At 44.6% G+C, this 22,642-nt stretch overlaps 1 protein-coding gene across 1 annotated transcript in view; it reads left to right on the forward strand.

Annotated features, from left to right (window-relative positions):
• The first annotated feature begins 5,882 nt into the window (after positions 1–5,882).
• The window catches only part of DIP2A (disco interacting protein 2 homolog A), an 81,702-nt gene continuing 64,942 nt past the window's right edge, over positions 5,883–22,642 (forward strand). The window contains exons 1-3 of the mRNA XM_081087856.1: positions 5,883–6,248; positions 16,064–16,135; positions 21,659–21,778. Coding sequence (XP_080943982.1) covers positions 6,158–6,248; positions 16,064–16,135; positions 21,659–21,778 — 283 coding nt within the window. The 5' untranslated portion in view covers positions 5,883–6,157. The remainder of the gene's footprint in view (positions 6,249–16,063; positions 16,136–21,658; positions 21,779–22,642) is intronic.

The following is a 22,642-nucleotide window of genomic DNA, read 5'->3' on the forward strand; positions in this document are numbered from 1 at the left end:
AATTATGAATCGCAAGTAAATGAAGTTACATATTCAATATCTTCCACAAAATCGTCATCTTCACAGCAAGAATTGACATATTTAGCAATATCATCACTAATAAAAGCAGACTTAGAACTGGATACTGCAGGAGCGCGATAGCACTCCCGGCACTTTTTGGCAAAAGACAGGAGTGCGATCGCGCTCCCCAGCACTCTAGGGGTTAATCCTCACCTGAAGATACTGTTTAGAGAGAGTAGAAGGAAGGAGAGAGACAGAAACATCGAAGTGAGAGAGGCACATTGATTGGTTGCCTCCCCTGTACGCTGGGGATCAAGCATACAACTGAGGTATGTGCCCTTGACCAGAATCGAACCCAGGATCCTTCAGTCAGTGGGCTGACACTCTATCCACTGAGCCAAACTGCCTAGGGCTAAGATCACTGTTTAGAACCTTCCCACTTCCCCCCTGAGTTCTTTTACCTGATTTGCTGAAGCTGAAATCCTTGCAACAGCTGGCAGCTTGGGTAGAGCAGACAGGCCAAGTTGAACTGGAAACACACAGGCAGGTGGCCAGCACAGCCCACCCCTGGACTACTCAGCATTTGTTCTCACCCAAATTTATTTACCAGAATGTGATTTATTGCACCTGCCCGGTGTGAGGCAAGTACTCTTCACCCTCTCTCCAAGGCCCCCCTGGATGTCATATTTCAATGGTGCAGACTATCCTTCAGGACTGATTTGTACAGTTCATGCACCCCGGCGTGTCATACAAAATAGGCAACTGGAAGGGGGGTGTGCAAGGCAGGCATTAAAGTAAAAAGTGCTACGTCCCTGCTTCCATAAGTGATCATAAGGCTCCACTTGGTGTTCATCACCTTCTCCTTCCATCACCTGGTCCCTGTTTCTGAATCTCAGTGAGCGAACACGTTGGCTGGGTGGGCGACCTAAACTTTTTCTTTCTGAAAGATTTGAGACCTTAATCTTGTTATTGGAGAACTTTTTATTTTACAACTAAACTTGGAAGAACTAAGCACCAAGAGGTGCCCATGGAACAGGTTACTGGTACAGATTTTCCTGTCCTCATGGAGTGCCCCTCAGTAATTGGGATCAATTGCACCAACCAGTACAGTAACCCCATCATTGCTTGCTGGTTCAGATGAGTCTCACTCGTTCAAAGAAACCATTATCATATCTTGGGATAGCAGAGGCCGAAGTCATAGGATGGGAAGCAAAAATTCCTTTAAGAAGGGCCATTCTACCCTTTGGGCTTCCAGACTCATATACCTTCTGTGGCTGTGGAAGAAATGGCACTACAAGTGCATCTTCAGAAGGTAGGCTTTCCACTCTCTATTAGGTGTGCTCCTTCTGGCTGATAGTGATCAGACAGCAACCCAGTATATGTTGTATAGTACTTGGTATCCCATGGGTAGGAGTTTGGTCTCTGCCAGGACTGATGTTTCTCAAACGGAGAATGAGTTAGAAGGAGTCAAGGCTTTGTGTCAAGGTCCTGGAAGTCTGCTGTAATGGGGCTTTATAGTGAGGCACCACCCATTATCCTTAATTGCAAAGGCACTTTAAGCATCATTGAAATCTATTTTCCAGGTCTCACTTGAAACTAACAGCCTATGACTTCCTCAGTAAATAGACTGGAGTAGCACCCCCAAATATGGTTGTATACAAAAATCCAAACAATCTAAGCCTTGTGACTTAGTTGTAGGCTGTGTAATGGGTAGTTACTTGTCTTCTACTGTAGAGAAGGGATACTGTGACATTCCACAGACTGCTCAACTCCTAGAACTTTGCCAAAATGGCAGGCCCCTGATTTTTCATCTCTTACCATCCAGCACTCATCTTACTAAGGCTTAAGGGTGCTTACCATTTCCTGCTCACTAGGACCAGTTACTATGATGTCTATAAAGTAATGGATCAAAATGATATTACAATGTCTAAACAAAGGCCCTAAGATAAGGTAGTGAAAGTATAATCCTGTCTCTGATATCTGAAATTGCATTAATCACCTTTCCTAATTGGTATTGAGAAAAACGTTATAAGGCAGTGGTTCTCAACCTTGGCTGCACATTAGAATCACCTGGGAATCTTTAAAATCCTGATTTCTGGGCCTCATTCTCCAGAAATTGTTTCTTTGTTATAAGGTGGGGCTACAACATTAGTAACAAAAAAAAACAATTTCCGGAGGATGAGGCCCAGAAATCAGGATTTTAAAAAGATTCCCAGGTGATTCTAATGTGCAGCCAAGGTTGAGAACCACTGCTCTACTGTCTTAATCACCACTGAGCACAGGAGGACCAAGACCTCCCATGTGGATCATCTGGGTTCCACACATACTCTTCCCTATGTGTAATGCATGTAATAGCAGCCCTACCTTCTCCACTGCCAAGACATGGCTCCTCCCTGTTCCTGCTGGTTCCTAGATACAAGGACTCCAAGGTTCCCAGACATCATCCATACTTTATAACCTAATGGAATAAGTTCTGGTGTCCCTGGTGAGTGTCCCTTTTGGGGACCATAACCTCTAGCCTGGCAGAGTCTAAACTTGGGAGGACAGGAAGCACAATGTTCCCAGGGGATTCTTAGGAATGATAAATGGGGCCACTCCTGTTTCCACCCTTTGGTTTTAGACTCATGTATCCTCCCTATTGGGAGCATAGTGCCATATAAAGGTCTTGAATGGCATCCCATCTTCACAGAGTGTGACCTCTAACTTGGTGCTTCAGCTGTGCCTTTAGCTGCCTGTCCCAATGCTCTATCAGGCAGTGGATCTCATGATCCCTGCACTTCCTTTTCTAAGTGAATCTCATTCGATGTGATGCCATATGGGATCCTGTGTCAGTGAAACAAGTACTCCTGAAGCACTTGCTGGTGGCACTTGTGAGCAGAAAAGGCAAACTTATATGTAGAATATGAATCTATTCCTGTAGGAAAGAACTGCTGGCTCATCCAGGATGAAAGAGTTTCAATATAGTAAACTTGGTTGGGCTTCTTGATGAAAAGGGCCATATTGGAAGCTCAGCATTGGTCTTTTTGCTAGCAGGTTAGACATCCAGTGGCTGCTAGGAGCTAAGTCAGCTTTGGTCAGAGAATCTACACTGTTGGGCCCATGAATGGCCTCCAACTCCACCATCTTGGCCATTTTGTCCTTGTACTCAGTACTGGATTTGCCAATGAGATGCTGCCCATTGTCCACTGTGTGAGTCATTCCACTTGGTTTTAAAATATTTCATGGATGCTCTGTGGTGGGCATTAGCATTAGCACTTTATACAAAGATCATCCCACTTGGAACCTATTCCAGTATATTGACCTACAGATTATTACCACAGGTCTCGTTGTCCCCAACTTCCAATTCTTTTTCTCCAGACCCTTAACCAGTCACCCAGCCCACACAACACTGTCCATGAATCCATATATAGTTTCCTCTTGGGCCACTTCTTACACAAAAAAGTGAATGATTAGGAGCTCTGTTGGGTGGATATGCCCTTACCAGTATCTTTCAAGGTTACCTAAGTAAGGCTGTAATGTAGCTGCTTTCCAGTTTCCTTTTGAACTCACATATCAAGCCAACCCATCTATGAACCCAGCTTGAGTTTTCCTCTTCTGTCAAGTAACTGGTCATAACTCTCCCCCATGTGGTCATACGTATGAAATGACAAAGAAGGCTCTAATACAGCTGCAGTGGATGCCATATGGGTCTAGGATACCTATTCTGCACTCACCTTTGACTGCTGTACATTTTCATGCTCAGCCTTGAATACTTCCATCTTATGATGGATTAATGCTGGGCCCAACCAACCTTATGATGTGGTGAGTTTGACAGAACCCACTCATAATGGGTGGTTTTAGCTGCATGGTTATTTGGTGTCTCCAGTTCAGGTGTTCCATCTCTCTCTATTGGAACACAGTAGCACACCAGGATACCTCTCCACACGCCCCCCCCCCCCCCCCAAAAAAAAAGTACATAATTCTCTGCTCCCAGTGGCATGGCAGAACCTAAGGATCCTGCATTTGGATCTCCTATTGGGACATGCCAGAAACTCCACATTGCATTGTTCCCTGCCACCAATAACTCATACCACCTGCTAGGCCAGTGATGGTGAACCTTTTGAGCTCAGCGTGTCAGCATTTTGGAAAACCCTAACTTAACTCTGGTGCCGTGTCACATATAGAAAATTTTTGATATTTGCAATCATAGTAAAACAGACATATTTTTGATATTTATCTTATATACTTAAATGCCATTTAACAAAGAAAAATCAAAAAAATGAGTTCGCGTGTCACCTCTGACACAGGTGTCATAGGTTCACCATCACTGTGCTAGGCCATATAGTCCAGGCAGGAGAGCTACTTGCATCACAGCTTTTACCTATTACACAAGCTTCCTGTTCTGAGCTCTTATCAAAGCTGCAGTCTTCCAAATCACCAAATATTTAGGCCAGAGCAGTATTTCTAGGTGTGGAGTATGCTGCTTCCAGAACCTAAAGTCCCAACAGTGTCCTGCTTTCTGAATGGTTGAAGGTGCAAGTTGCAGTAATTGTCTTTTGTTTTTGGAAAGGATGCACAAAGGCACTACTGACTACTGGACCCCTAAAAATGTGATGGATGTAACCAGTACATGAATTTTGAGGTTTACCTACATAATGTTGATATAATGGAACAACGTAAACATTATCCAGGGTGTCTAAGTGGTCTTGATGTCTTTGGACTATGAGAAGTAACATAGCCTTCAGGCAAAACTGTATCTTTGTTACACCTAAATGTGAAATATTTCTGATCTTCTGATAGGGACAGAAAAGAACATACTCATCAAGTCATTAGCCACCTACCGCATCCAGCACAGAGGCTGTTACCAGAGCTACTACTTAGTTTAGTTTGCAGTAGTATTATCCTGTTATCTTCCAGGATCCTTCCAATTTCTGCAGGAGTCATGCTGGTCACAGATTTTGGGGACCACCGCTTAGCATCCGTTGGATCCCTAAAAGTGGCACCAATCCTCTGCTATCTGGATGTGATATTTTCTGATCTTGGTAGGTATGGGGTTAGTTTCAGAGGGTTCTGGGTGGCCTTTCCTATTGTGATTGCTAAACCTACAGGTCAGGGACTCAGTGTGAGAGTAGTGTTAACTGCCCAGAATGTCAATGCCAATTATTCAGTTAGGGACCGGGGAAATGACCACCAAACAGGTCCCCCCTGTGCAGATACGCATCCCGTGTGTATGTGAGGTCCAGCTCCCTGGGGATCCTGTGCGCCTTTCTGTTCAGGGTCTGGAGGAAAACAACTAGAAGTTGGGGACGAGATCTGTGGTAGATAAGTATGGGTCAACTGTCCTTGCACTTCCCAAAGTTATCTCATGATCTGAATGGCTGCCCTAGCTCCTCTGTGGTCCTTATTATACCTTCAAAGGCTGTTACACCAAACCCTGAGGAAAACGCCTGGCCCACACCTCCGCGATTACCCCCGCAGCAACGCCACGCCAGGACGGTCATTGTGCCCAGGGTGTCCCAGCAGGCTGCCGGGAACCAGAGGAGCTCCGGCAGTGCGGCACACGTGGTAGGCAGGCTCCCTGGCCCCAGGACCAGGTGTGGGGGCCACTGCAGCCTCGCCCTTGGGGGGCTCCCGCGCCAAGAGCCTCAATTGAGAATTCAGATCAGAAGGAGACCCGGACCCCGCGCAGAGCCTACCGGGAGTAACGCTCTCCCGCTTCTCCCAATAGGAGCTCGGAGAGACCTCGCCGCGTCCTCGGGGCCAATGGGAGAGAGCCATCGGTGTTGCTGGGCGGGCCCGGGACTCCCAGCCCCGCCCGCGACCCGATGCGCACGCGCGCTCCCCTCCCGCCCTTCCCGTCGCGCACGCGCACTCGCCGTAGGTCCCTCTGAGCTGTCGGGGGCGCGCGGGGCGGCGGCGGCGCTTGAGGTGCTGCCCGCGATCGTGCCCGTGCCCGTGCCCGTGCCCGCGCCCGCGGCGGTGCGGAGCCGCTCGGGCCGCGCCCCTGCCCTGCTGTCCGCGCTGCCCTCCGGGCCGATGCGGGTCGCTGGGCTGAGGGGAGCGACGTAGCCTCCGTCCGCGCCGCCGCTCGGACCCCGGCCCGACCCTGATCCCGGACCCACCCGGGCTCGAGCCGGCCTGGCAGTCGCGGGGCGCGTCCGGAGCAGGCGAGGGGGCCATGGCCGACCGCGGGTGCCCGCTGCAGCCGATGCCGCTGCCCGCTGAGGTGCGGGAGAGCCTGGCCGAACTGGAGCTGGAGCTGTCGGAAGGTGAGCGGCCCTGCGCGGGGCTCCGCCCGGCTCTCACCTCCGACCCGAGACCCCCGCCATGCTTCTCACACCGGACACCCTGCCCCGCCCCTCACCCCCGACTGGGGACCCCCGCCAGGCTTTTCACACCGGACACCCCGCCCCTCGCCCCCCGACCTGGGACCCCCGCCATGCTTCTCACACTCGGACACCCCGCCCCTCACCCCCCGACCTGGGACCCCCGCCATGCTTCTCACACCCGGACACCCCGCCCCTCGCCCCCCGACCTGGGACCCCCGCCATGCTTCTCACACCGGACACCCCGCCCCTCGCCCCCCGACCTGGGACCCCCGCCATGCTTCTCACACCGGACACCCCGCCCCTCACCCCCGACCTGAGACCCCCGCCATGCTTCTCACACCGGACACCCCGCCCCTCACCCCCGACCTGAGACCCCCGCCATGCTTCTCACACCGGACACCCCGCCCCTCACCCCCCGACCTGGGACCCCCGCCATGCTTCTCACACCCGGACACCCTGCCCCGACCCGGGACCCCGCCCCGCCCCTCACCCCCGACCCGGGACCCCCGCCATGCTTCTCACACCGGACACCTTGTCCCGCCCCTCACCCCGGACCTGGGACCCCCGCCATGCTTCTCACACCGGACACCCCGCTCCTCTCCCCCGACCCGGGACCCCCGCCATGCTTCTCACACCGGACACCCCGCTCCTCTCCCCCGACCCGGGACCCCCGCCATGCTTCTCACACCGGACACCCCGCCCCGCCCCTCACCCCCGACCCCCGACCCGGGACCCCCGCCATGCTTCTCACACCGGACACCCCGCTCCTCTCCCCCGACCCGGGACCCCCGCCATGCTTCTCACACCGGACACCCCGCCCCGCCCCTCACCCCCGACCCGGGACCCCCGCCTCGCCGGGCCGTCACCCGGGGAGCTTGCCTGGTCCCTCACACCGGGATCTTCGGGTCCCCGGGCCCCTCCGGTTTCTCGCACCTTTGGGGGCCCAGCGGGTGGCGGGGGTGGGCTGTTTGACCTCTGGCGCGGAACCCGGACAGGAGGGACTGCTCTGCAGGCGGTGGTGGTCCGCCCGAGGCCGCGGGCCCGGCTTCACGCGCGAGCGTGGCTGTACCCAGGCAGCTGCCGCCGGCTGGGAGCCCATTTCCGCGTGTGTGCCTCAGTTTCCTCCCCTGGAAAGTGGGTTAGAACGGCATCTCCCTCTATGGAGGCACTTAAAACGAGGTTGTTGGCCCGTTAATAGAATTTTCAGAAATTAAAAAAAGTTCCATAAGTGGTGTTTTGCTTGTTAAAAAGACTGGAGTGATTCGGCTTCAGTGGCGGCGGGTGGCATTAGCCATCTAGGTTACTGCTCCCCAAGCCTGTGTCCTGATTGTCCTGTTTGGTGTCGTTGCTTGAAGAAGAGCACCTCATGTCTGACTTTGTTTCTGAAACTTAAGTGCATCTTCAGCTTTTAGAATCCTTCAAAGTTCATAGCCTTAATATTCTTACTTTAGGTTTCAGGGTGATATGTTTCGTGGTGGTTGGGCTAGTGAATTCTTACTACCATCTAATAAATACGCACTGGCTTGTACTCACTCATTCAATCCTGCCAACCTTAGGGAGGTGGGTGCTATTGTTATCTTTGTTTCATAGATAATACAACACCTACCTACTGGCAATTGTTTTGAATTCAACATGCAAATTTTTAAAGATCTGTGGTATGGGACACATTTTTTTTTTTTTTATTGGAAGTGCAGTAAGAAATGGGTAGATTTGAAAATTCTTGGTGATTAGATGCTTTTGGGAAGTCTGAAAAACTCCAATTAGAAATGGTTCTGTCAGGAACGATTTGTCTTGAATTTGTTATAGCTTTTCTTTTTTGGGTTAATCCTCATCTGAGGATATTTTTCTATTGATTTTTTAGCAAGAGTGGAAGAGAGAGGGAAAGTCAGAGAGAAACATCAATGTGAGAGAAACACACCAATCGGTTGCCTCCTGCACCAGGGCCTGGGCCGGGGAGGAGCCTGCAAGCAAGCAAGGTATGTGCCCTGGACTGGAATCGAACCCGGGATCCTTCAGTCTGGAGGGCGATGCTCTATCCACTGAGCAACAGGCTAGAGCTTGTTACAGCTTTTTACCAGGGAAAATCATGTCAGTGCAGTTTAGATTTTATGCATTTGAAATATGTTTTTGCAGATTGCTCCTAATTTTTGTGCCCATGTATTCGTTATTCTCTAATTTTGTGTGTGTGTGTGTGTATTTGAGTACTTTCTAGGAGTTGACGGTTAGGTAAGATTAGATCCTTTCCTCAAAGCACTTCATAATTTGTGTGACAGAACACACACGAAGTACTTCAGTGAAAGAAATGCCTCTTGTCTAATGAATCTATTTATACTTTTGTCATTTTAGACATATGTGGATGATTTATACATACGTATATATAAGTGGAAAGGAACCTGGAAATGTAGCTTAAGCTGAGAAAGGGGTGAACGAGGTGTTAAAGGGAAGGGACAGCCCAGTGAAGCTGCAGCCAAGGCGAGAGGAGCCCTGGCTTCTGTCCCAGCTCTTCACTGGCCTGACACCTTTCTTTTGGCCCAAATAGGTCAGTGATTACTTGGATACAGTCATGCTTGGCCTTGCTCCCAGGTGCTTCCACACCTTTGATGCTGGCTTCTTTAGTTTGTGTTGTGATTGTTGTTGACATGGGGCCTCTCTATTGTACTTAAAGATGCGTTGCGATAGGGACTGTGACTTAGGGAGATTTTTGGCATCTTCACACAGTGTCTGGTAAGTGTCCCTGAATCTCCACTGAATTATAACATCTCTTAATTTGGATTTGATCATCTGTAAAAGGAGGTGAACACCTGCCATATTGATGTCCTATAGTTCTTACGAAGATTTAGTCAGATAGTTTATGTGGAAGTTCTTTGAAACTGGTAAGGTTTTATTTATATAATTCAAGGAAGGTTTTAGTAATGAAGCACAGTCCTAAAGCAACGAAAGGTAGTTTCATTGTCATTATTTTTTTTCCATTGTCATTATTTTAATATTTTGATCACATAAAAGTAAAAAGTGGGATTCACTTTGTCCTGTGCCACCTCCTTCCCCCAATTTTTTTTGGGGGGGGAGATAAACTTCTAATTCAGAATAAAGTAATGTCAAATAAGATAACTTCACAGTACTCACATTTGTTTAAACGAGATATTGCTTAAAAGTTAGAGTCGAGGCAGGCCTGCATGGCTCAGTGGTTGAGTGTCGACCTATGAATCAGGAGGTCATGGTTCCATTCTTGGTCAAGGCATATGCCTGGGTTGTGGACTCAATCCCCAGTGTCAGGTGTGCAGGAGGCAGCTGATTAATGATTCTCATCATTGATGTTTCTATCTCTCTCTCCCTCTCCCTTTCTCTCTGAAATCAATAATAATATACTTTTTTTGTGTGTGTGTGGAGGGGACTCTCCTAGGCATTCTAGAATATTTGCCAGCATTCTTTTTTAAAATATATTTTATTGATTTTTTACAGAAAGGAAGGGAGAAGGATAGAGAGTTAGAAACATCGATGAGAGAAAAACATCAATCAGCTGTCTCCTGCACACCCCCTACTGGGGATGTGCCCGCAACCAAGGTACATGCCCTTGACTGGAATCGAACCTGGGACCCTTCAGTCCACAGGCCGACGCTCTATCCCAGGGGTGGGCAAACTTTTTGACTCGAGGGCCACAATGGGTTCTTAAACTGGACCGGAGGGCCGGAACAAAAGCATGGATGGAGTGTTTGTGTGAACTAATATAAATTCAAAGTAAACATCATTACATAAAAGGGTACGGTCTTTTTTTTTTTTAGTTTTATTCATTTCAAACGGGCGGGATCCGGCCCGCGGGCCCAAGTTTGCCCACGGCTGCTCTATCCACTGAGCCAAACTGGTTAGGGCAATAATATACTTTTTAAAAAAGTTACAGTTGACACTGCTTGGCAGATTGGAGAGAATAGGAAACTTAACAGACAAAATGCTGCCTACATGGAAGCTGATGATTGATTGGTATCTGAACAATCTGGAAAATCCTGCACTACTTCCCCTCAACCTGTACATCAACAGTGACTAGTTGAAAGTATGTTCCTGCCTTTATTATAACTCATATGTGGCCTTGTTCTTCAACATCCTCACTGGATTCTTGTCATCCACCGTTGTCATTGGGGAAGGGTCTGGTCTTAGAATGCACTGATTTCTATCCATAGGGCAGAGAACCCCACTCTTCCCCAGACCCTACCCCTCCCGCCATGAACATACTCAGAAGAATTCATGTATGTGGCTCTTTGAAGCATATTAGGATGTCCTTGGGTGACCTGACTTTTTAGGGGGGAAAAAAAGAATTCCCAAATAATGGGCTTTACTATCAAATTACCTTAGATATACCACAACTGATTTTGGTACTGTGCAGTGTCTTGGGGCTATTGCTTCTAAACTGTTTTTAAAATGTGGACAATGGTGCAAGATTTGTTTTTTGGTTTAGTGGCCTGCAGTGGTTTAGAGAGGAAATCCCTACACAATAGGCTACATTTGTCCCACTCCTGTTTCTTTATTCTGGTTAATAGATCGGTTCCCTAGCTTTAACTTTAGTTTTTTGTTTTCCTGCATTCTGATAATACTGGAGCCCCAGACTGTATAGTGTCAAAGGAAAAGGGGAAAAGCTCTGTGTGTGGGTGTAGAGGAAAGGATTTCTTTCACGAAGCTTTTACTCCTATTGAAATGTCTTTAATTTCTAAAATTTGTGATATAATTCTTAGTTTTCCAAATGACAGACTGACATTGCCTTCACATCAATAAACTTTTGCTGTGCTTCCTAAATATTTTGTGGTAAATTAAAGTTCTTGAGTCTAAACTCTATTCATCTATGTCAAAGCCCAGCCCAAGTGCCTTCTTATTTTGAGCCTTTCCTGATCATCATCTCTCATGTAGTTACTTTCTTGAAATTTCTCACCGAACTTGCTCCCTCTTTTGGAGTTCTTGCCTTTTTTTTTTTTGTATTTGTTATTTATATAATATATTCATTTATCCGGTAATGATTGCATACCTTCTGGGTATGCAATGGGTAGGTAATGGTTTGGCTGTCAAAGGTCTGGTTTAGTTCTGCTTCTCCATTGATCATAAGGCTTTGCAAAATGTTGTATTAAAAAAGTATTGCAGATACACATTGCAGAGAAACGAAACATTTCTAAGGAAAGATAGGGTACAGTGAGTCTCCCTCTTACCCCTGGCCTTAATGCAGAGGCAGTGGCCTCCAGTATTTATTTCTTGTGTTTCTTTCCAGACATAATCTGCCAGTGGTTCACAAACTATGGTTCACAAACCTCTGGGGGTCCCTGAGATCCTTTCTGGGGCCTGTGAGAGAAAACTATTTTCAAAATAATTCTAAGATGTCATTTCTGTTTTCCCTGTGTTTATATTGATGGTACAAAAGCAAAGATTGGTAAAACTGCTTGTACCTTAGCACGAATTGTGATATTATAATGATAAATACGTGTTATTATATATCTGTCCAAACTTATAGAATGTATAACACCAAGAGTGAACCGTATGGACTATGGATAATCATGATGTGTCAATGTAGTTTATCAGTTGTAACAAATGTACTATTCTAGTGGGGAATGTTGATAATGGGGGAGACTATGCATATTTGGGGGTAAGGGATATATATGGGAACTCTCTGTACCTTGCCCTCAATTTTGCTGTGAACCTTAAACCTCTCTTAAAAAAATAAAGTTTTAATTTAAAAAAGCAAAACACATGCCCTGACCGGTTTGGCTCAGGGGATAGAGCGTCAGCCTGCGAACTGAAGGGTCCCAGGTTCGATTCCGGTCAGGGGCATGTACCTTGGTTGCGGGCGCATCCCCAGTGGGGGGTGTGCAGGAGGCAGCTGATTGATGTTTCTCTCTCATCGATGTTTCTGACTCTCTATCCCTCTCCCTTCCTCTCTGTAAAAATCAATAAAATATATTTAAAAAAAAAAAAAGTAAAACACAAGAAAAAAACACCAACCTTCTGGAAAATCTGTAAGCCCAGATGATATCACTGACAAATTTTATCAAACATTTAAGAAAGGAATAAAGCCAATTTATATAGTCTCTCCTATATATTCAACTTTTAAACTTTTTATTATTATGAGGTAAAGACAGTGAAAGTCAGCTTTTTTTTTTTTTAATATATTGTATTGATTTTTTACAGAGAGGAAGGGAGAAGGATAGAGTTAGAAACATCGATGAGAGAGAAACATCGATCAGCTGCCTCCTGCACACTCCTGACTGGGGATGTGCCCGCAACCAAGGTACATGTCCTTGACCGGAATCAAACCTGGGACCCTTGAGTCCGCAGGCCAACGCTCTATCCACTGAGCCAAACAGGTTAGGGCTCAACTTTTAATTTAGAATAATTTTAGTCTCACAGTTGCAAAAATAGTACATAGAATTCATTTAGGTTATTTGCCGAAGCCGGTTTGGCTCAGTGGATGGAGCGTCGGCCTGCGGACTGAAGGGTCCCGGGTTCGATTCCGGTCAGGGGCATGTGCCTGGGTTGCGGGCACGTCCCCAGTGGGAGATGTGCAGGAGGCGGCTGATCGATGTTTCTCTCTCATCGATGTTTCTAGCTCTCTATCTCTCTCCCTTCCTCTCTGTAAAAAATCAATAAAATATATATATATAAAAAAAAAAAAGAATTCATTTAGGTTATTTTGCAGTACCATCTTATATAACCATAGTACATTACCCATCCATCTTCCATTTTTATTAATTACAAAGGATTATATGCTTATTGTGCTAAAAATTTTAAAGCATTTAAAAGTGTTTGAAATAAAAAGTGAAATCTGTCTCACACCTACCCAAAGCCAGATAAATAAACCACTCTTTGGGGTAACCAGTATTAGTGATTTGTTGGGCATCCCTCCAGAATATTTTCTGCATACACATAGATATACACACCTACATGTGTGTAAATATAGTTTTGTTGATTTTTACCAGTTAGATCATTTTTGTATATGCATTGTTTTTCAACTTCCTGTTTTTCTCAGTGTGATATCATTAATCCATGTGATAGCCACATCCCTGCCCCTCAAATAATGGTATTTTTTTGTTATTGTTACTCTTCACACATTTTTCCATTGATTTTTATAGAGAGTGGAAGGGAGAGAGAGGGAGAGGAAGAGGGAGAGGGAGAGAGGGAGAGAGAGGGAGAGGGAGAGAGGGAGAGAGAGAGAGAGAGAGAGAGACATCAGTGTGAGAGAGACACATTGATTGGTTGCCTCCTACACAAACCAGTACCTACTGGGCGGGGAACTAACCAGAGACCCTTTGGTGCGCAGGCCCACACTCTACCACTGAGTCACACTGGCCAGGGCAATAACGGTATTTAAAAAAAAAATCTATTCTTTATTGATTTCAGAGAGGAAGGGAGAGTGAGAGTGAGATATAGAAACATCAATGATGAGAATCATTGATCGGCTGTCTCCTGCGTGCCCCCTACTGGGGATTGAGCCCGCAACCCGGGCATATGCCGGACAATAATGGTATTTTTTACGGGCCAACAGTATTCTGTAGCAATTAGGTATGCCAGCATCTTTACTTCTTTCTTCCTTCTTCCCTTCCCTTCCCGCCCCCCCTCCTCCCCTCCCCTTTCCTTCCCTCCCCTTCCCTCCCCTTCCCTTCCCCCCTCCTCCTCCTTCCTCTTCTCTCCTCCTCCCTCCTCCTCTTTCCTCCTCCCTCCTCCTCTCTCTTCCTCCCTCCTCCTCTCTCCTCATTCTTCTTCTTCCTCTTCCGCTTCTTCTTCTTCTTCTTCAAAGGTTTTCTCCCATTATTTGCTATTACATATACTAGTAGTGTTCACTGCCTGCCCTTGTTTCTGTGACCTTGAGGACTTCTTGAGCTTTCAAGAGTAGGTTTTGGAAATTATGTTGATGGGTTTGGGGCTTTTGGTGATATTTATAGTTCTCTGTTGGTATTTGTAGGGTACTGGTTCCCTTGATATATCAAAGTCCGCAGATGCTCAAGTCCCTTTTATAAAATGGTGCAGTGTTTGTATATAACCTACACACATTCTCCCATATACTTGCAGTCATCTCTAGATTACTTATAATACCTAATAAAATGTAAATGCTGTGTAAATACTTTTTATACTGTATTATTTAGGGAATAATGACAAGGTAAAAAAGTATACATAGTCAATATAGATGCAACCATCATAGACCTAACTACATAGTGCACAGTAGCAACCACATAATTTTTTTGAATATTTTCGATTAGCTGTTGGTTGAATCTGCGGATGTGGAACCCATGGATATGGAGGATTTGGGATTTTGTATTTGGGATTTTTGCATTTGTAATTCCGAGTGAGCTTGGTTTGTGACAGTGGAGGTCAACCTGAGGCCACACATTGTATCCCTACTTAGAGCAGTGATTTTCAACCTTTTTCATCTCATGGCACACATACATTACTTACTAAAATCCTGCAGCACACCAAAAAATACGTTTTTTGCCAATGTGACAAAAGAAAGATATAAAGTAATAAAAATTATTTTTTGAAGAGAGGAAGGGAGAGGGAGAGAGAAACATAGAGATGTGAAAGCAAAACACCAATCGGTTGCCTTCCGAATGCTCCCTACCAGGGATCGAGCCATCAACCTGAGCATATGCCCTGACTTGGGAATCTAACTGACAACCTTTTGCTGCGCAGGATGACACCCAACTAACTGAGCCACACAGGCTAGGGAAAAAGGAGTAATTTTGATTCGTTCATACTGGATGGCTATTGTTGTGTTAGCTATTGTCATTTTTAAAAATTTGACAATCTAAGGGAAAAGAGGTCAGTGCCCTGATTAATCAGGTATTGCATTTAAAAACAATTCTTGCGCATACCAGTTGAAAATCGCCGACCTGGGGGACTAATAAAAACAGCTGTTATCCCTCAGACTACCAGAGAAGCTAGTTGTGAGGGTGGGCCCTGGTGTTTTTCCAGAGTCCCCCAGGTGCCTGGGAGCTATGGATGTTGGGTCAGGATTACCGCAGATCTGTGGTGTATTGGGGGACTTGGCTCTGCTGTTGGCCAGAAAACTTGGATTCAGGTCCCTTTTCTAATAGCTTATTACAGTCATGCACTGCTTAACAACGGGGACCCATTCTGATAAATGTGTCATGTGATTTTGTCCTTGTGAGATCATCACAGAGTGTGCTTACACATGCCTAGATGGTATACCCTACCACACCTAGGCTGTGTGGTACCGCTTATTGCTCCTAGGCTACAAGCCTGTACAGCCTGTTCTATACGAAACAGCATGAGATTAAATCACACACAAGAGAAAGGATGCAATTAAGAGATGGTAAATATGAGATGTATGAGACTGCTTATTGGCTATTGTTTTACAGTAAACTTTTTCTTTGTAAGTAGAAAACAGAACAGCTTCATTATCCCCCCAAATTCTCTAGTCCCTCTTTGTAGTCAGCCTTTCCTTCACTCCCATCCCCTGGCAATCCCACTGTCTGTTCTCTGTCTTATAGTTTTATCTTTTCCAGAATGTCATGTAAGTGGTATTTTGAGCCTGGCTTCTTTCACTTAGCAATATGCATATAAGATCTATCTAAATTATTCTATGTATGAATAGTTTGTTCCTTTTTATTGCTAAATAGTATTTCATTGTGTGGGTGTGTCATGGTTTGTTTATCCAATCACCAGTTGAAGGACATTAGTGTTTCCAGTTTTTCCATTATGAATTAATTTTTAATTACAATATTTTGGAACTTTAGAAGAAATATAATTCTTTTTCATCATTGTTTTAGGTGACATCACTCAGAAAGGATATGAAAAGAAAAAGGCAAAGCTGCTTGCACGTTACATACCACTTATTCAAGGTAAGCTCAATACACTCAAGTGTTTGTATCAATTATATTGTCTCATAAAAGTTGATTTTAGAACTTAACATTAGTATGTTTCCTATTTTTCCTGTGTTTCCTATTAAGTAGAACTGGGCGAATAATGTGTCTGATATTAAATAATAAAATCCAAAGGCATAGATTATAACTTACAGCGCTGGTTTGGTATAGATCTCATTCCAAAGTAAGATTTATTTTATTTTCATGAATACATAACACGATTATTTTTATGATTATAGTAAGGAACAGTTTCTTACTTAGGTTTGAAACAAATATTGTAAAGATGTCAGTTCTTCCCACCTGAGATTGACCTGTAGAGTCAGCACATTCATCATTTCATTAGATTTTTGTGTGTGTGTATGTAGCTTAACAAGCTAATTCTAAAATTTATATACAGATTTAAAGGGCCAAGGGATTCAAAATATGCTTAAAAGAGAAGAATGAGGTGGGAAGATTTGCCCTACCAGGGTATGAAGAATGAATGTAAAGCATTCATTTATCAGTAAGAGAGCATGACTTGGTACAAAAGTGGACAGCTGGATAAACAGAGCAGAACATGGAGCCCAGGCACAGATGTGCATGTGGCGGACCAGGTTTATGGTAAAGACAGCATTGCAGGTCATGATGCTGGCTCAGTTTCTTAGCATGTGTGAGACACACAACATTGGGCACAAAAATCAGTTCCAGTTTATGATAGGTCTAAACGTGAAAGGCAAATACTTTAGCACTTCTAGGAGATCATAGAGGAAATTGTCACCATCTCGAGATTGGAAGGATTTCTTAAGCCACTAAAACTACCAAAAAGCTGCAACCATAAAGTAAAATATTAGTAAATTGGACTCTGTTAAAATTAAGAATTTTATTTTATCAAAAGTTACCATGAAGAGATTATAGACAAGCCACTGAATGGAAGAAGAGAAGTGTGACACAAATAACTAAAAGCAGCATTGTCCGAAAGAACTTTCTGGGATAATGGAAGTGTTCTGAGGCTATAGTGTCCACTGTACTAGCCACATAGAACTCTGAGAAGTGTGAAATATGGCTAGTAGTGGGAGATTGAATTTTTAATTTAATTTTAATTAATTTAAAAGTAACCAGCCGAAGCCGGTTTGGCTCAGTGGATAGAGCGTCGGCCTGCGGACTGAAAGGTCCCGGGTTCGATTCCGGTCGGGGGCATGTACCTGGGTTGCGGGCATATCCCCAGTGGGAGATGTGCAGGAGGCAGCTGATCGATGTTTCTCTCTCATTGATGTTTCTAACTCTCTATCTCTCTCCCTTCCTCTCTGTAAAAAATCAATAAAATACATTTAAAAAAATAAATAAAAGTAACCAGAAAGTTATCCAACATAATTAAAATAGAAAGAGCCCAGTAGAAAAATGGGCTGAAGACTTGAGTAAGCATTTCGTAAGGGAACCCTAATGGTCAGCGAGTAAACGAAAGAGGCTCAACCTCAGGAGTCATCAGAAATGCCGATTAAAGCCTAACCTACGTCCGATTGTTGGAAAGGTTTCAGATGGTGGGAGTATGGACAGCTGGTGTTACCTGGTAAAGTTGAAGAAGTCATAGGTAATCAGCAATTCTCCTTCAGGTACACAAGTGCCCTCGAGAAACTTTGAATGTTTGCACTTGTGTTTGCCTGTGCACAAGAGTGTATGTTGTATCATTCAACTGCCAATAACTCCAATACTAACCAACAGAATTCATATAGGGGAAAGCTGAAGACCTACATATATCAGCAAGGATGAAGCCCATAAACATATTGGGGAGTGGGGGTTAAAAGAAACAACTGCAAAGGAAAATAGGCAGTAGAAGTTAAAAACATGCCAAACTGCACTATTTTGGAACCTTTAAGTAGTTGGTAAAGAAGACAAGGAAGTAGTTTTCATTGAAGTCAGCATGCTGCTTCATTGTGGAGTGAGACTGCAGGGTATCCTGAGGCACTTGAGTGTTTATTTCATTTTTTCTTTTGTTTTAAATCTTTATTTCAGGCTTCTTGACCAAATTTTTTTTTCTTTCTTTATTGATTAAGGTATTACATATGTGTCCTTATCCCCCCATAGTCCCTCCACCTCCACCCTTAACCAATACGGTTGTTATATTGATTGTTTCCTTATAATAATTCTTAAATTGAAAACATGCTTTATGGCAGCTATATCAGTGTGATATATTTTATAGCCAGCAACAAAATGAATAGTGAGGAGTCTCTTTATATTTTGACACTCATTCCTCCGAAATAAAACCAAAACAACCTCTCAGTAAAATTGGAATTTAAGGAAATGATGGAAACATTTGACAGCCCATTTGCAAACATCGACAGCTGCCTTCACACTGGGTGATCACATACTGCAGCGTTTCCATCCCATGCAGGGTGAGACAGGAATGCTCGCTGTGCCCATTCTTAGGCCACTTTGTTTAGTGGCCACTGCTAGTGCGGTGCGATGGGAAACAAAACAGGATAAACATCTTCAGTTATAGATGGTGTTATTTTATACCTTGAAAACTCAGGTGACTGCTTATTAACTATTAAAATTAGTAAGAGATTTGGATTTGATATAAGGCAGATATGCAAGAATCTATAGCTTTTCTCTGCAAGATTTCTGTTAAAAAACAACAACACATTTATAATGGCAGTGAACTTTACTTGCTTATTAATACATTTATCAAGGAAGCCACAGAACCTATATTGGGGCCATAAAATTTATTTGAAAGAAATAACCAAAACACTAATATAGAAGAAACACCAATGTCCTAAATGGAAAAATGTAATATTATACAACAGGCAGTTTCCAAATTAATGTGTGAACATAATGTAGGGCAGTCTGAATACCAGGAGCTGATTCCATCCTGCCCCACCCTGCCCCCCAGGCCCCTTAAAGCTTGATTGGAGACAAAAATCATACACCTATGGATGAGGACAGTGGGGGTGGGGGCGGTGAGGGCATGGGGTGGGTGGGAACCGGGTGAAGGGGAGCTATGGGGGGAAAAAAGAGGAACATCTGTAATAATTTAAACAATAAAGATTAAAAACACAAACAAACTTGATTGGAAATAATAACCCATTTGAAAGAGGAAAGTTCCGAGAGTAGCCAATACAATTTTGAAAAAGAATACAGAAAGAACTGGCCCTCAGGATGCTAAACCTGACTAGGTACACTTGGTTCTTACAAAAGAAGGGTGTTGATGCAGGGGGTACAAGAAAACCAGTGAAACAGAAAGGTGGCTAGCAATGACTCAGGAGCATTCAAAGTATGGCGGCAACAGAGCTGGGATCCTCTTCTCCATTGTTAGTGAACATAGACTTCAGAAGGACTACCACTCTAAATATGTTTGTAATTATGAGATACTATAAAATTCAGGAGAACATTTCAATAACCGTTGAGTGGAGGTTACAATATAGGAGACCTAGATGTTGGGAAGGAAAAGAAAAACTGGTATAATCGGTTCCCTAGAAATGAAAATATTTCAAAATGACTGAGCTCCCTACCACCAGCTCAGTGCAGAGCAGTGTCCCCAGTAGACCAGGGCTTCCTACAGTTCTTTTGAGGGGCTTATTAGCTGGGTGAAATGAATAGAAATTCAGATTAGAGGAAATACGAATGGGCAATAAGCATTATGTTCAACTTCAGCAGTAGATAGGGAAATGAAAATTAAAGTGAACAATTTTTCTATTCTAAAACTTTTTATAGCATCCATTGCTAACAAGGATGTGGGGAAATGATACTTTCATACATTGCTTGTGAGAGTGCGAATTGCTGTAATCTTATTGGAAAGTTACCTCTTGATATCTGTTAAAATAAAAAATATACCTACTCTGTTATCCATTAATTTCTCAATGGGTTTTGTATCTTTGTTGAATAAATGAATCTATCTGAAAGAATCAGAGTGCCCATAATTTGGAATGTAAGTCTAGGGATGTCCATTTGCATGTACGTCAGCTTCCAACACACCTGTTTATAATCCACAGCGCATAAAGTTCTGTGCATTCTCAGCTCCAATATGAATGTAAAGTAATTTTATTCAACCACAAGAAACAAAGCCAGTAGCAATACTGGTTAGTATTGCTATGGATGCACGTGTATATGTATGTGTGTGTACATGACTGGTTAAATTCTGAAGAGCTGAACATTGATTTCCAGAGGGGTTCCCATTCTTTAGCGCTAATAACTGACACCCCAAAATGTAGGACTTGAAACCAACAGTGACAGCCTCTTTCTGCTCACATCTGCAGTTTGGCTGGGCTGGAGGGCAGCTGCATCCTATCCACAGAGCCAGAGCCTGTATACTGGGGGGCTCCCCAGTCACAGCTGTGGTGTCAGTGCTGGGAGAGTCAAGGGACCAAGCACAGGGCTCCTGTGCTGCCTCTATCCCCTTCTGTCCCCCTCTGTTCTCTCGTGTCCTCTTCTGTGTTGTCACTGAGAGGACACGTTGACACAGGCAGCGGCTGTGTCGCTTTTCATGACTGGCCTCGGAAGTCATAAAACATCACTCCTGCCACAATGTGTCCGTTGGGCAGTCACTGACTACCAGGCCCACGGCAGGGATAGGCTGCCTCTTTTCAAGGAGCAATAAGGACTGGAGGCACCAGGAGGACTGAAATCCTGCTGGCTATTTTTATGAGACATTTTGAACCAAAGGCTAAAGTAAGCCGATTATTTTGATGATGCACAATTGAAGGCTTTTCTTTGTGCTGTTCTCAAATGTCAGCAAATGAGGACTCAGACAACACCAGAGGTTTTGTTTAATGGATGCACGTGTATATGTATGTGTGTGTACATGACTGCACACTTGTACCCCATTCCTTTACTCATCACATGGTTTCCTGAGGACCAGTGTAGTCAGGGACGGTGGACATGAGAGCTGTGGGCCTGGCTATGAGTGTAGAGAGCCATCAGCAAGTTGGGTGTGGAGACATTGAGCAGGTGTCATGGGCAGAGGCAGTTGGGCCCGAGTCTGAGCACTGTGGTCTGCTGTTATCATTGTCATCTGTGCCTCTCTTCTCTTTCTCCACCAATCCACTTATTTTCTGCCTGTGTCTAAGGATGACTGGTGCCACTGTCATGATTGTTTAGTGGGCTGTTTCTCACTGGGTGTACTGATACCATGGACAGTATCAGGAAAACTGACTCAGGTCATTTCAGATTCAGGAAATGTTTATGGTGCAGAAATACCCTTTCAAAGGACCTTCTCTAGAGAGTCTGCCTGAGCAGCTGCATGTGTGGTGCTTATGGGGCTCAGGATTTGGCTGTGTGATGGTCATCTTTCTTGCGAATGGGGGATGACGACACAAGCCTGGCCTGGCTGCTGTGAGGAAAGAGCTGGAAGTGGGCATTCATGGCTTCCCCTTGATCTCCTGACTTGGTCTTTGGGGTGCGAGGGCCAGCACAGGGTGCATGTGCTCAAATAATTGTTTTTGGTATAGTGTATGCTGTTTAAAATGGGCTTTTCAACAATTGGAAAAGCAAATGGTTGACACAAGACATACGTATAAAATTGTGTTTCAGGAGTGGATGCATCCCTTCAAGCAGAGCCTAGGATCCCTGGGCCCTCACAAACCATGTCTGCAGCACCTAAGCAGCAGAAGCCACGGCCCACCAACTCACGGGATGAGCGTTTCCGGTCAGGTAGGGACCAGAGGCAGCAGACCTCTACTCTCTACTCTAAATCTTTGGGTTCTTTCTTTCTTTCTTTTCTTTTTTTAAAAAAAATAAATCTTTATTCAGATTATTACAGTTGTTCCTCTTTTTCCCCCCATAGCTCCCCTCCACCTGGATCCCACCCCACCCCCTGCCCTTAGCCCCCCTACTATCCTTGTCCATAGGTGTATGATTTTTGTCCAGTCTCTTCCCGCACCCCCCACACCCCTTTCCCCCTGAGAATTGTCAGTCCACTCCCTTTCTATGACCCTGATTCTATTCTATTCACCAGTTTATTCTGTTCGTCAGATTTTTATTCACTTGATTTTTAGATTCACTTGTTGATAGATATGTATTTGTTGTCACTTTGTTGTTCATAATTTTTATCTTTACCTTTTTCTTCTTCTTCCTCTTCTTAAAGAATACCCTTCAGCATTTCATATAATACTGGTTTGGCGGTGATGATCTCCTTTAGCTTTTTCTTATCTGTGAAGCTCTTTATCTGACCTTCAATTCTGAATGATAGCTTTGCTGGGTAGAGTAATCTTGGTTGTAGGTTCTTGGTATTCATCACTTTGAATATTTCTTGCCAGTCCCTTCTGGCCTGCATAGTTTCTGTTGAGAAATCAGCTGACAGTCATATGGGTACTCCCTTGTAGGTAACTAACTGTTTTTCTCTTGCTGCTTTTAAGATTCTCTCTTTGTCTTTTGCCCTTGGCATTTTAATTATGATGTGTCTTGGTGTGGTCCTCTTTGGATTCCTTTTGTTTGGGGTTCTCTGTGCTTCCTGGACTTGTAAGTCTATTACTTTCACCAGGTAAGGGAAGTTTTCTGTCATTATTTCGTCAAATA

Source organism: Myotis nattereri (assembly GCF_964212035.1).
Source record: "Myotis nattereri genome assembly, chromosome: 3".
In the NCBI taxonomy this organism is placed as follows: Eukaryota; Metazoa; Chordata; class Mammalia; order Chiroptera; family Vespertilionidae; genus Myotis; species Myotis nattereri.